The sequence below is a fragment of the Oryx dammah genome, unplaced genomic scaffold (genome assembly GCF_014754425.2).
Source record: "Oryx dammah isolate SB20612 unplaced genomic scaffold, SCBI_Odam_1.1 HiC_scaffold_4, whole genome shotgun sequence".
In the NCBI taxonomy this organism is placed as follows: Eukaryota; Metazoa; Chordata; class Mammalia; order Artiodactyla; family Bovidae; genus Oryx; species Oryx dammah.
The window spans coordinates 68,825,961-68,840,151 of NW_024070188.1; the positions used below are offsets into that span (position 1 = coordinate 68,825,961).

Here is a 14,191-nt window from a genome sequence, read left to right on the forward strand (position 1 = left end):
GACTTGATTTTCAGATCCTTTAATATTTTTAGTCTGATGTAGAAAGCACTATTAGCTTGTCTTAAAGTGGGCTGTCTGAACAGGTATGAACCTTGAATAACTGCGTAGCACAGCTTATAATACATGCTTCAGAAGTAATGGTTTATTTCCCCTTCTCCTCTCCTGGTGCTGCTAGTGGCTATTTTTTTTCTTTTAACACCATACTAACAGTCATTTCCTATAATCTAGATTCCTATCTATTAACATGACCTGAGATGATCAGGGCGGCTCTAATGCATTCACATTGTTCTTGCTCATATTGAGGGCAGAGATGGACTAAGTCTCCAAGGTCATTTAAAACATGATCTTTGGCTTGTGCTCCTGAAAGATTAAATAGAAATCTTCTGTGAAGATGACATGAGGAGTGTACTGTGGTTTGACTGATACTGTGATCTTTGGTTATTTACCTAGAGTGTCACAAAATCCCATTCAAATGACAAGAAAAATTTACCTTGGTGAAAAGACAAATACTCAGAATTCACTGAAAACCCGTTCAGGCAAGTTTCCCAAAAGAATCAGCAAGGACAACCTGTGCTTACCTGAGAATCATCTAAAAATATCCAGAAGTTGCTTTGATTTCTGTGTGCAGAGTCCTGTTTATAAGCACAGACTGCTCAGCTTAAATCCCAGCTCTAGCCTTTGTTAGCTTTGTGGTCTGGAGAAGTTATTTAAAACCTCTGTGAGCTCAATTCTTTTTTCATTAGAAGGGATAATAATAGTGTATACTCACAGGGTTGTTGTGAGGATTCCTGGAGTTAATAATGCACAGAAACCATTTGGAGAGGGCCTGGCATGTGGCCAGCACCCAGTGACTGTTTCTCCTCTTGTTCCTCATCACTGTGGTTTTAACTGACCTTCTCAACACCTCCCAGGTCTGTTCCCTTTTTCCTTTATCCACTGTTACTTAGTTCTGGCTCCTGTGACTACTATAGTCTATTTTCTGGACTTGCTTCTATTCTTTCTTTTCAGGGACCCAAAAGGGTAAATATAATCATGTCAGTGCCATGCTTTAAGCCCCTCACTGGCTTTTTGTTGCCTTTCAGTTAAGGTTCAGCTCCTTCAGCTAGCCTGCAGGGCCTTCCACTTACTGGTCGGAGAGGCTCTCTGCCACATCTTGTTCCTCCCTGCTTAGTTAGTGCTCGCTATTCCAATTGCACTTAACTACTCAACAGTGCTCAGAGTGTGTTCCTCCCTTTCTTTGTTCTCCCTTTGCAAGGATAACTCCTGGGCATAAAGCTTTTGTTCTCCAGGAAGCTATCCCCAATTGAATTAGGAGGCATTCTGTGAATTTCTGGGATTGTTTCTGGTTTACCTTTATATTAAGAGCCCAGTCCAGTGCCTGGCATATATGAGGCTCAGTAATTACATGTTGAGTTAAAGAAGGCATTAGTTTAGGAATGTCTGTACTGGTTGTTACCTGTGGGTATCTCACCATATCTCTTTTTCATGATCTACAAAGAGCTTGTGAAAATACAGGGGTTTCTTATAATGTTAAAAAATTTTATTTAATAATTTTATTTATTAACATTACAACTTTGTTCCTCTTTTCATACTTTAAACTGTAAATGTATGATGTGATTTTGTGTGGTTACTGTATTTCTGGGTTGCCTTTATTTTTGAGGAGTGTATCGGTGTTGTGGTTGCTCTCTTTCTTGAGCCAAGTGAAACAGTAGTAGAAAATGAATGACCATGGTAACATCTGAATCTTAAATCAGGTTTGATGCTATAAGTGCTGAGCTGTTGAACTGGATCTTGAAATCAAAGACTGCCATTCAAGCCACAGAGATAAAAGAGTATAAGAAGATGCAAGAAACATCAGAAATGAAAAAGAAGTTGAAGGTAAAACATAAAACAAAAATATCCCAGTGAATAAAATATTTCATCAGAATGGATCTGCTGTTGATATAAAGATGTGATGGGATCCAAAAATCTTCCTGTAAAATAAATGTAGCCATAAGGTAGCTTTTAGAACTCTCTATTACATTTTAAATCTGTTCAAGCAGGCTAACATCAATTGTTCATGAAGTCTCTATGCATCTTTGCATGAATTATTCGGGCACTTTGAGCAGTGCCAAACTCACTCCATCTTCATCACTAGTGGAGTGAGTTTCAGTTCAGTTCAGTTGCTCAGTCATGTCCAACTCTTTGTAACCTCATGGACTGCAGCACGCCAGGATTCCCTGTCCATCACGAACTCCTGGAGCTTGCTCAAACTCATGTCCATTGAGCCAGTGATGCCAGCCAAGCATCTCATCCTCTGTTGTCCCCTTCTCCTCCTGCTTTCAATCTTTCCCAGGATCAGGGTCTTTTCCAGTGAGTCAGTTCTTCACATCAGGTAGCCAAGGTATTGGAGCTTCAGCTTCAGCATCAGTTCTTCCAATGAATATTCAGGATTGATTTCTTTTGGATTGACTGGTTTGATTTCCTTTTAGTCCAAGAGACTCTCAAGAGTCTTCTCCAACACCACAGTTCAAAAGCATCAATTTTTCTGCACTCAGCTTTTTTTATGCTCCAACTCTCACATCCGTACATGACTATTGGAAAAACTATAGCTTTGACTAGATGGACCTTTGTTGGAAAAGAGTTTGGAGAACGTTTAAAAATTAAGATGTCCATGATGTGAGTTAGAAAGTAGTAGGTACTGTGGGAATTGAGAAGAGGCCAGGATTGCAGCTGTCTCTACTGGTGAAGTCCAGAGGGGGAAGTGACACTGAAGGGAGGGGCTTAGAGCTGGGCTCAAGGGCAAACCTGGCAGGCAGTGCCCTTGAGTAGAGGTTCAGAGTGGGGCAATCATGCTGTAATGCTTGGAACAGAGAGTTTGTTTTGTTCTGTGTTAGATGTGTGTGTAAAAGTGGTTAGAGAGTTAAGGCTGGAGAGGTGGTTTGGGGTTAGACCTGACTTTGAATGTTTGCATGAGAAGTTGAGACTGATTTTTGCTTTATCATTCCACTGTGACTGTTCTTAGTTAGGGGTCACCACTGACTATTGCTTTCAAAAGGATAGATTTCTATTTTGCTCAGATCTTTCTCTGCAGCATTTGCCACTGTTCACCTTCCCTTCTCAAATTCTCACAGCCTTAGCTTCTCTGACCAGTGGTCAGTCTAAGATATCAATCTGATTTGGCAGCTCCAGTGCTTGCAATTAATTGATGACTTCCCACTGCTGTGGGGAGATGATGGGAATGCTGCCGGGCCCCAGCATACAAGGCCTCCCAGGCAGGTGTCTTCTCTACCTCTCAGCACAGCCTCTGCAGCTCTCATTCACTCCTTAGAGCTCCAGCCCTCCTGACTCCTGTGCTTTTCTCAATCCTTTGCCTTCTCCATGTGTTGTTTTCTGGGCTCCAAATGGCCATTAGTAAGCCTTTGTGCTTTGTGGCTGAAATGCCCTCTACTTCAGAAAGCTTCCATTAGCCTCAATAGGCAGATTCCATATTGCTTTGACCATACCGCTATGAAAACCCTTATTGCATTTACATCATTGTCTATATGTCTACTGCCAATGCTTAGAAAGTGAGGGTGAGTTTCCACTGAAGCCTGTGTTTTCAGCACTCTGTAAAGTTCTTGGCTTATGGAAGGAGAGAATGATGACTGTGGACAGTGGGGATGTGGAAGCACCATTATTAGAGCCCTCTGCACAGGGGATCAAGAGAGCCAGATGTGAGAACTGTGTTCCATGATTTCATGTGCTTCTGAAGAAGTAGAGGATACTAATCCAAGGCAGTAAACTGGTAGAGAACTTGGAAGTTATAGTGAACTTTATGGAACAAATCCCATAAAATATTGATAAGTTCCATTGTGTGATCTAGAAGGCATTTTACTTTCAGAAATTGTTACTGTAATATTTGAGAGGATAAAAATAAAAGTTGTGGAAGGGATAGGCTACCACTCCAATATTCTTGGGCTTCCCTTGTGGCTCAGCTGGAAAAGAATCCACCTGCAATGTGGGAGACCTGGGTTCGATCCCTGGGTTGGGAAGAGCCCGTGGAGAAGGGAAAGGCTACCCACTCCAGTATTCTGGCCTAGAGAATTCCATGGACTGTATAGTCCATGGGGTTGCAAAGAGTCGGACGCGACTGAGCAACTTTCACGTGTATGTAAAGCATGATTGGCAGTTCTTATGTTTTTCCTTTATAAGTTTGCTTATTTTGTTGTTTTAGATAAATAGTGTCAGTAGGATGGGAAATATGTAAAATAAAGAAAATTTAACCATTGCTAATTTTTCTTGCAAATTTGGGAAATATCAGCTAGTTTTGTTTTAATGAAGGAATAACTTGTTGTAACTGATGCAATATCTGAGTGGAGAATCCTTTGTTCAATGTACCACTGCCATAAAAAGTAGCAGATCAGTTTATATAATGCAGGTAATAATTTTCTCCATTTTGATGGCAACTGTTTTGCATTGGTAGTTAAACAAAAGTAAGTAGTGTTTCTTAGAATCTCTTGTTCTTTCTTGATCTTTGACTATATAAATGGCTGTTTGACTGCGTTACAGTAAAGTTTGTATGCATCAAAATAGGCGAGCTAAATTTATTGAATATTTGATAGTGGTTACCTGCATAGACCTTAAAAGTTATCTTAAAAGTTACCTCCAGGTTATCTGGTTGAAATAATATGGTTTACCTGGAAGTTTTTGTTTTTGCCTGGAACATTTGATTGTGCTATTTTGGACACTATTTGAGTAGTTAATTAATAGATAATTATTGAAATTTCTAATATTGACTGTGTACACAAAAGTTTGAGTGTGTTTTTGCGTGTCCATGATTTTGCTCAGCCTTTTCTTACTGATTCTGAAAGGTTTTGTATTCTTCTGTCTCTGAGATATAGGGACATTGAGAATATCAAACCGTAGAGACATAAATATGAAAATTAGCAGCCATTTCTCAAATATAAAGAATAAAATTCTTTACTTTGGTCCTGAAACATATTGTCAGTGTCTAAAAATTATGTGTGAATTATGCTTGTGGTTAAAATTTGCATTATACCCTATGCTTAATATAAAACCAATGAATGATATTGAGACTCATTATTTCTTTCTTAAATCTTAAATAATTTTTGTTTGGTAATCTCTGTCTTCATAGCACATTCATTTGACTCAAACTTATTTTTACTGAGTTCATATATGTGACTAGATATCCTGGAGCTAAAATACTAATTTTAATTATTTCCTCCTGATAGAAACTCATAAATGTAGTGTACAGATTTTTCCCTTATAAAAGAAATGAAGATTTTATACTGTTTGTTTGCATTTACCTTTTGACATTTAATAACCTCTGGCATCCTGGAGGGCAGCCTGACATGGCATAGTTTTATCTTGTATTTTTTTTAGGTAAACTTTGACTGTAACCCCTAAAAAGAATGTGAGAGGGCCATAAAATATAAAAATGTCAAGAAGCATCAGCATTATACTGAGAAGAAAGTTTGAACTCTTCTTATCTTTGGGACTTTATTTTCAGGGATTAGAAAAAGAACAGATGGAAATAAAACCCCGACTGGATGAATTAAACCAAACTGGACAAATCCTTTTGGAGCAAATGGGAAAAGGTGAGAATACATTGCTTTTTAAAAAATATTTTCTTATATGGTAACTCTGAATGCTGTTTCAGTTCAGTCAGTCAGTCATGTCCGACTCTTTGTGACCCCATGGACTGCAGCACACCAGGCCTCCCTGTCCATCACCAACTCCCGGAGTTTATTCAAACTCATGTCCATTGAGTCGGTGATGCCATCCAGCCATCTCATCCTCTGTCGTTTCCTTCTCCTCCCGCCTTCAATCTTTCCCAGCATCAGGGTCTTTTCAAATGAGTCAGCTCTTCCCATCAGGTGGCCGAAGTATTGGAGTTTCAGCTTTAACATCAGTCCTGCCAACGAATATTCAGGACTGATTTCCTTTAGGATTTATATGGATAAGAGAACCCAAATAAAACTCTCATACCTCAGCAGGAGTTAAAATCCATTTGTGTGGGAGATTTTAAAATCTCGTCCATGGGGTTACATATTGGAGGGAGGCAGTAAAAGAAAATGTTACTTTGGCAATATAAGGGATGTGAAGTTACAGTAGGGTGAATTCATTGAGATTATTTGATTTTTGATAGCTTTCAGTGCATTATGTTGATTTAGCACAGGTATTTTATTATAGTTAAATTTGACAAAGTGTTACTTGTGTTTGAAATTTGTACCTAAAGAACTTTTTTTCCCCCATGGACCCCGTGGCTCTGGAGAATATAAAGATTAATATTTCTGCCATACAGTTTTGTATATGATTCTTTTGGGGTCTTGCTTTGAAAGACTTTTCTTATAAGCCCTATTCTTTATTCCAACAATAAGTGATTTGGAAGTCTGTTGCAGTTCTCTTTGATAAAAGCCAGAGACACCCAAAGCCGAGTTATGAATATTAGTAGATGAGACTCTTCAACAGTGTAGTTTTCAACCTTTTTATTTTTTGACTTCTTACTATAGAAAATGGAAATATACACAAAGCAGATAGAATAGTACAGTGAACCTCCTGTATCAATTATCCCTTTGGTAATTAATGATAGTCTACCATTCTCGAATTATCTGTACTCTTACTCACTCCTCATCCACTTAATCATTATTAGTATTTTCACATTTTTAAAGTTATATTGAAATATATGAAACTGTGTTGTTTTGACAAACCCACACACACTTATGAATATATAGAATATTTCTACCCCTCCAGAAAGTTTCCTGGTGTCTGTAATGGATCAATCGCTTCCATCCCAGAAAACCATATTTTAAAACACTTTAGGTTGTTTTCCCCTCTGCCTTTTGAAAAATACGTCAATTTATTTTGTATATATACTGAGGTCACATACACATACACAAAAACATGTGCCCAGTATATATACATTTATTTATTAATTATGCAAATGTACCATTATTATAAATTATTCAGTTCAGTTGCTCAGTCGTGTCCGACTCTTTGCGACCTCATGAATCGCAGCACACCAGGCCTCCCTGTCCATCACCAACTCCCGGAGTTCACTCAGACTCACGTCCATCCAGCCATCTCATCCTCTGTCGTCCCCTTCTCCTCCTGCCCCCAATCCCTCCCAGCATGAGTCTTTTCCAATGAGTCAACTCTTCGCATGAGGTGGCCAAAGTACTGGAGTTTCAGCCTTTGAATCATTCCTTCCAAAGAAATCCCAGGGTTGATCTCCTTCAGAATGGACTGGTTGGATCTCTTTGCAGTCCAAGGGACTCTCAAGAGTCTTCTCCAACACCACAGTTCAAAAGCATCAATTCTTCGGCGTTCAGCTTTCTTCACAGTCCAACTCTCACATCCATACATGACTACTGGAAAAACCATAGCCTTGACTAGATGGACCTTTGTTGACAAAGTAATGTTTCTGCTTTTGAATATGCTATCTAGGTTGGTCATAACTTTCCTTCCAAAGAGTAAGTGTCTTTTAATTTCATGGCTGCAGTCACCATTGCAGTGATTTTGGAGCCCCCCAAAATAAAATCTGACACTGTTTCCACTGTTTCCCCATCTATTTCCCATGAAGTGATGGGACCAGATGCCATGATCTTCGTTTTCTGAATGTTGAGCTTTAAGCCAACTTTTTCACTTTCCACTTTCACTTTCATCAAGAGGCTTTTTAGTTCCTGTTCACTTTCTGCCATAAGGGTATTGTCATCTGCATATCTGAGGTGATTGATATTTCTCCCGGCAATCTTGATTCCAGCTTGTGCTTCTTCCAGCCCAGCGTTTCTCATGATGTACTCTTAATAGAAGTTAAATAAGCAGGGTGACAATATACAGCCTTGATATACTCCTTTTCCTATTTGGAACCAGTCTGTTGTTCCATGTCCAGTTCTAACTGTTGCTTCCTGACCTGCATATAGGTTTCTCAAGAGGCAGGTCAGGTTATAAATTATTAGTACAGCTTAATTTCTTTCTTTCCTTCTCCCTCCCTCATTCCTTCTGTCTCTTTTTCCCTCCCTGTCTCTCTACTTCCCCTTCCTTCCAAGTAGAATAGTATTTTCATTCACAGTCCACTGTTAACTGTCTTATTCCTGGGTTTGGGCACCCCACTTGAAGATTACTCTTTCAAGTATTTACTTGAAGGGACCTAGAGACAGATAATGTAATTTCCTTTAAGATACTTCAATAATTACAATAAATTGTGTGTTAAATTCATGTTAGTTACAATCATAGATTCTTCACTTCTACATCAACATTTGAGCTTGGAAACCAGGCTTTATCTGGGTGATGAGGGAGTAATTTCTTAAGTCTGTGAACTCAATTAACTTCTTGTCTGTGTCAGTGTTTGGTGGGTGTGGCAGATTTAGAGTTCAGAGCCTCATAGGAAGACTACATAGGGAGGGAGGTCGTGAGAGGTGTTATGTTAAAGCAAGAATCACACTGAATTGGGGAATGAACGGGAGACCTTGGTGTCTCCTGTCTTTTCCTAGTTTTGTGTCATTGGGCAAATCAAGTAACCCTTTTGTTACTTTGCTCCCTTGTCTAGAAAGTGAAGAAATTTCGATAGGTGATACATCTTTTGCTTGATAAAATCTTACCATGAATAGGCATTTTCTATAATATATACTCTGAAAACTGAGTTCATGTGAAAGTGTTATTTGCGAAAGATCAAGTACAAATATCAGGGAATATATGATATTTTATAAAGTGGTGAATTTTGTGACCTCATGTATAGTTGTTTAATTTTATAGTGAACCTTTGATATTTTGCATTACTTTTTTTTTTTTTTGAGCTTTGGTAGGAGTGAAAATTTATTCATTCCTACAGGGCCCCAATTCTGTTTATTTTAAAAAACATCAGTCATTAAAATTTTTTAAGATGTAGGAAGCTTTGAAATGGGGACATTGATCTGAACAAAGTCTATATATTCTGGGTTTAATTTTCTCATTTTGGGGGAGTGTGTGCCTTTTGTTAGTGAGAGAAGAAAAGTGATTTTAAAAATTTCCCACTGTTGTTCCATTTTATCCATTATTCTAATTTTACGGTGTTGCATTTTCCTTCTTAACATGTGGTTAGTGCTGTTAGTCCTACTGCTGTTTTAAAACCAGAAATGTTGAACACAAATGAAAGAACAACTGGGTGATCTTTCCTGCCCTTCCTCCTCAATACATTTGAAATAAATCCTAGACCTTGGATAATTAATGTAGAAGTTTTTTCACAGAGTGTAAATTTACCCAGAGTCTCCCTATGTAAGGATGCAGATCATGATTCAGTTCAGCTAGAAAAACACATCAAGCTCTTCAGTATACAGATGTTAAAATAATTGCATCACTGGTTTTCTCAAACCAGTTTCATCAAAACATTCCAGCACAGTGCAGTCTGATAGGACCTTTCTACCTAACACATGTGAATTACGTTTTATGACATCTCTTGTAGCGCAAAAATGTTTTTAAAAAGTGAAATAATTTGTTTTGTTTGACTTTCACAGCTGCCATAACAAACCTGGTTTTCTTGGTTTAGCTTATTTTATTCCAAAAGATCATTAATTACTATAACAGGAAAGTGGGACAGTTGGATGATGTAGCTCTAAGAACTGACTCCTGTTTGTCTGGCATAGTCCTTGTGGCTCAGATGATAAAGAGTCTGCAATGTGGGAGATCCGGGTTTGATCCCTGGGTTGGGAAGATCCTCTGGAGAAGGAAATGGCAACCCACTCCAGTATTCTTGTCTGGAGAATTCCGTGGACAGAGGAGCCTGGTGAGCTATATAGTCCATGGGGTTGCAAAGAGTCAGACATGACTGAGTGACTAACTCACACATAAGCCTAAAGAATTTGATAATGATGAAATGTTCTGCAAACATTTCTCTGATTTTAATAGTGATAGATTGAAAAGCTAAAGTCAAGTGAGAGTAAGTAGCCAGAATGTTATATTTTATCCCTTCTAGAAAATTAATACAAGGATGGGATATTGATTTTGGCTTTAGATCAGTCATCTAAGAGTTGGATGTTCTATAGAAATAGAAAAGCTATAACTCTGGACCTCTAGGAGCAAAACAGTTGTTTTAAAAGACGGAGTATGGTTTTCCTTTTTTAAGATGTAAACTGCGTTTTGCTTATTACTTTGATACTGATCCAAACTATAGTAATATCAGTCTTAGAGGAGGGAGATTTAAATTTCGAGAAGTGGTTTGAAAGGGCAAAGTGAATGGATGGTGAAATATCATCAGTGAATAAAAAAAATATTTGAAGATTTTTCAGCTTGCCTTCAGTTCAGTTCAGTTCAGTTCAGTCGTTCAGTCGTGTCCGACTGACCCCATGAATCACAGCACGCCAGGCCTCCCTGTCCATCACCAACTCCTGGAGTTTACCCAAACCCATGTCCATTGAGTCGGTGATGCCATCCAGCCATCTCATCCTCTGTCGTCCCCTTCTCCTCCTGCCCCCAATCCCTTCCCAGCATCAGAGTCTTTTCCAGTGAGTCAACTCTTCACATGAGGTGGCCAAAGTACTGGAGTTTCAGCTTTAGCATCATTCTTTCCAATGAAATCCCAGGGCTGATCTCCTTCAGCTTGCCTAGAACCTAAAATAAGTACTTCTTACCTATTTTCTGGATTTGTGGTGACAATTTTCCATCTCAGGAATTTTATTTGCCAGCTTAATTTCCTTTCTTGTTTATCATAAATTACCCTGACATGTAAGTTTGAAGTGGCCGGTGTTATTTCTTTGCCCACTTAAAACGAAAATGACCAGGCAGAAGCACAGGCTAGATTTCTATTGCTCACGTAATTGTCAGAAAAAAACTATTTTTTTTTTTTTTAGCAACTTATTTAGTTTATGACCTGAATTAACAGGGCTAATTGAACTTGAACTGTGGTGTGAATGTTTTGTCTAGGTGTGATATTGTATTATCTTTGTAATGATGGACAGTTTACTTCAGCAATTGACATGGGGTGATATATGCACATTATGTAATGTCACATTTGTATTTCTAATTTTCAGTGGATGTGGTGTGTTACAAAATTTTTCAAAATTGCATCGTCTCTGGATCCTAAGTGATCTTTTGTCTTAGATGCCATTTTTTCCCCTGTAGAGCTCTCATTACCCTCTCATCCTGAGAGGAATGAGATGAATTTTGACGGCATATATTTACAAAGTTTTATTGCCCTCCTGCTTAAATAATAAAGATGTTAAGCCCATCTTGTTAACATGCATCCCTTCCTTAGGATATAACATTTCTTTTGCAGATTTCCCATAATTTTTTATAGTAATTTTATGACTTGATAGTATTTTATATTAAGGGAAAGACTATGATAAAGCCTGTTATTATATATAACTTATTTTTATGAACATTCTCTACCTCTCAAAAATACGAGACAAACAAAATTATAAGATGTCAACAATAAACATAATTTTTTTTTTCTGATATGTTTCTAAAGTAGATAATCTTAGCACTGCATTGATATTTTGGCATTTCCTGTTCTATGTGTAACATTCCAGTAGGCTTGCTAATGCTTCTTGCTGAATCCTGCCTGCTGGCTTCCTATGCTGCACTCACCAGGTTGCTCCCAGCACTAGGGACTCTAGACATTTGTTTTGCAATTCCTATGACATGTGGTTTGGTCACCAAAGCCTCAATCTGTCTCCTCCTTTTTCTCTCTTTTTCCTGGTGACAGAGGGCCTACCTTCTGATGTCAGGGCCCCAGATAAATCCAAGCACTTCATTTTATTTCTCAGACTCAGACTAGAAACTAGTAGAGCAGTAGGTTGCTAAGGACAGAAACACACATTCTGTAGAGAAGGCAGTGGCTGATACTCCACTGTTATGCTTTTTGTGATGGTCACCCCACTCCTGAACTGCTATTATAAGCTCCCCCTCTCCTGTTTTTATCAGGGAATTAAACATAATTATTTTTGAGAGCATCATTTTAATTTTTGTTGTATAAAAAGGAACTTAAGAGAGTGATCAGTAAATATGATACCACCTCATTTTCAATGTTATAATGTTTATAGCAAATTGAAAACAAATTTTATAACAATACCTAAAGTGTCTGCTTATTTTTTATGTCTACGTAGAAGGTCTTCCTACTGAAGAAGTAAAAAATATTTTAGAGAAGGTATTATCAGAATGGAAGAATATATCACAGCGTTTGGAAGATCAGGCAAGAAAAATACAGCTGCAGGAAGATATTAACGCTTATTTCAAGCACCTTGATGAGCTTGAAAAGACTATGAAGACCAAAGAAGAGTGGGTAAAACACACTGCCTCTTCAGAATCTCCCCAGGAGTCCTTGCCAAGCTTGAAGGACTCCTATCAGGTAAAGACACAGCCATCTAGTACATGAAAGGATGCATGTCCAGTTCTGTATTTAAAGGAGATGCTCGCTATATAAGGAAGCGAGAAAAACAGTACTGAAGAATAGAAACACAGAGAATGGACTTGTAGACACAAGGAGGGTAGGAAAGGGGCGAATCGAGAGAGTAGCACTGATATATATACACTGCTGTGTGTAAAATAGCAAGTTCCCGGTGGCTCAGTTGGTAAAGAATCTGCCGGCAGTGCGGGAGACCTGGGTTCAGTCCCTGGGTGGAGAAGAGCCCCTGCAAGAAGGAATGGCAACTGACTCCAGTATTCTTGCCTGGAGAATCCCTATGACAGAGAAACCTGGTGGGCTATCATCCATAGCGTCTCAAAGAGTCGGACACAACTGATCAACTAGCACTTTCACTTGCACACAATAGCTACCTGAGTATAGAACAGGAAGCTCAGCTCGGTGCTCTGTGATGACCAAGAAGGACGGGGTGGGGTGAGTTGGAGGGAGGCTCACAAGGGAAGGGATACATGTATACATTTGAAAAAATAAAGAAGATGCCCCTTGTATCCCATGCTTTCGGTGAACTCTGCTTCGATTGACTTTCTGTGAGGATGTTCATACTCAGCGAGTTGTGTGATCACATTTCTCTTCGTAGCGGGAGTTGACAAACCTCCGAAGCCTCCACCCCAGAATTGAAGTCCTGCGTGCAAGCTGCTCAGCCTTGAAGTCTCGGCCTTTTGCCCCAGACTTTGTTCAGCAGGATTTCGAGAGCTTGGTGGGCCGCTACCAAGCCGTGCAACAGGGTTTAGAAGAGCGCCACCAACAGCTCGAGAACGGTAAACCCACTCTCTTACATTTTTCTGTTAGATGATTCCACCATCTTGCTTTCTCAGTTTGACTTAAAAATTACTCCTAATATTTAAATCTGGAGAAGGAAATGGCAACCCACTCCAATATTCTTGCCTGGGAAATCCCATACACAGAGGAGCCTGGTGGGCTGTAGTCCATGGGGTCACAAAGAGCTGGACATGTCTGAAGTGACATAGCACAGGATGAGTTTAGACCTTTAGTTCACTTGCTTGCTTTACACCAGCCTCACTGTATTTTCCTCTGTGCCCACCACTCTTCCACTTCTTAATATTCAGACTATTTCCTGGATTCACACTTGTTTGTAAAAATGCAGACATCTTTCAAATGCTATTCAGACTGTGTTAATGGGATATAATGATTTTTAGAGTTGTTTTTTTTTTAGGGTGTTGTTTCTCCCTTTCACTGAAGGAGGCCAGCTGATATCATTACTAACAAGGCTAAAAAGAATGATCGCTTGCTCCTGTTTGCTCCAAATGGTTAAAGTTTTAGCAATACTGTCTCCTCTTTTCAAAGAAATAGTGTTCCTCTTTCAATGTCGGAAACATTTTGAAGAATTTTTACCTTTGGATTAGGACTGGTCTGGGAAAGTTAATTCCTATAGATCTTTAAAACTCATTCCTCGTATATTATTTTCTCCTTGGCTTTTAAGTCAGGAATTGTGTTGCATTATGTAATACTATGGGGAAGCCATGCTGAAAAGCTACACATTTAACCATATCCTTCCTGGTTTAAGACTGTATGTGTGTGTGGCGAGCGATTGTGTCTTGTTTCCTTTCTTTTGGAAAGGCATTTGGACACCATACTTCTGTTGACTGAACTCAGTTAATCTAGACCCTGAAGGGTCTGACAGGACCTCCTTTTCAATTTGCCATTACGAAATAGGCTTTTATTTTTGACAAGAGCAGTTTAAATGTTTATTTTTACCTTTAGAACAATTGGTAAATTTATTTATTTTTGTTTTTGATTGTGGTAACATATACATAACATAAAACTTACCATTTTAACCATTTTAAAGTGTAGAGTT

The 14,191-nt window shown here is 38.7% G+C and overlaps 1 protein-coding gene across 12 annotated transcripts in view; it reads left to right on the plus strand.

Moving 5' to 3' along the window:
* UTRN (utrophin) overlaps nucleotides 1-14,191 on the plus strand; it is a 547,129-nt gene that overhangs the window by 154,507 nt on the left and 378,431 nt on the right. For all 12 annotated transcript variants that reach the window (XM_040238622.1, XM_040238626.1, XM_040238624.1 and 9 more), the window contains 4 exons: nucleotides 1,755-1,878; nucleotides 5,492-5,579; nucleotides 12,059-12,300; nucleotides 12,953-13,133. In XM_040238622.1, the coding sequence (XP_040094556.1) occupies nucleotides 1,755-1,878; nucleotides 5,492-5,579; nucleotides 12,059-12,300; nucleotides 12,953-13,133 (635 nt within the window). The remainder of the gene's footprint in view (nucleotides 1-1,754; nucleotides 1,879-5,491; nucleotides 5,580-12,058; nucleotides 12,301-12,952; nucleotides 13,134-14,191) is intronic.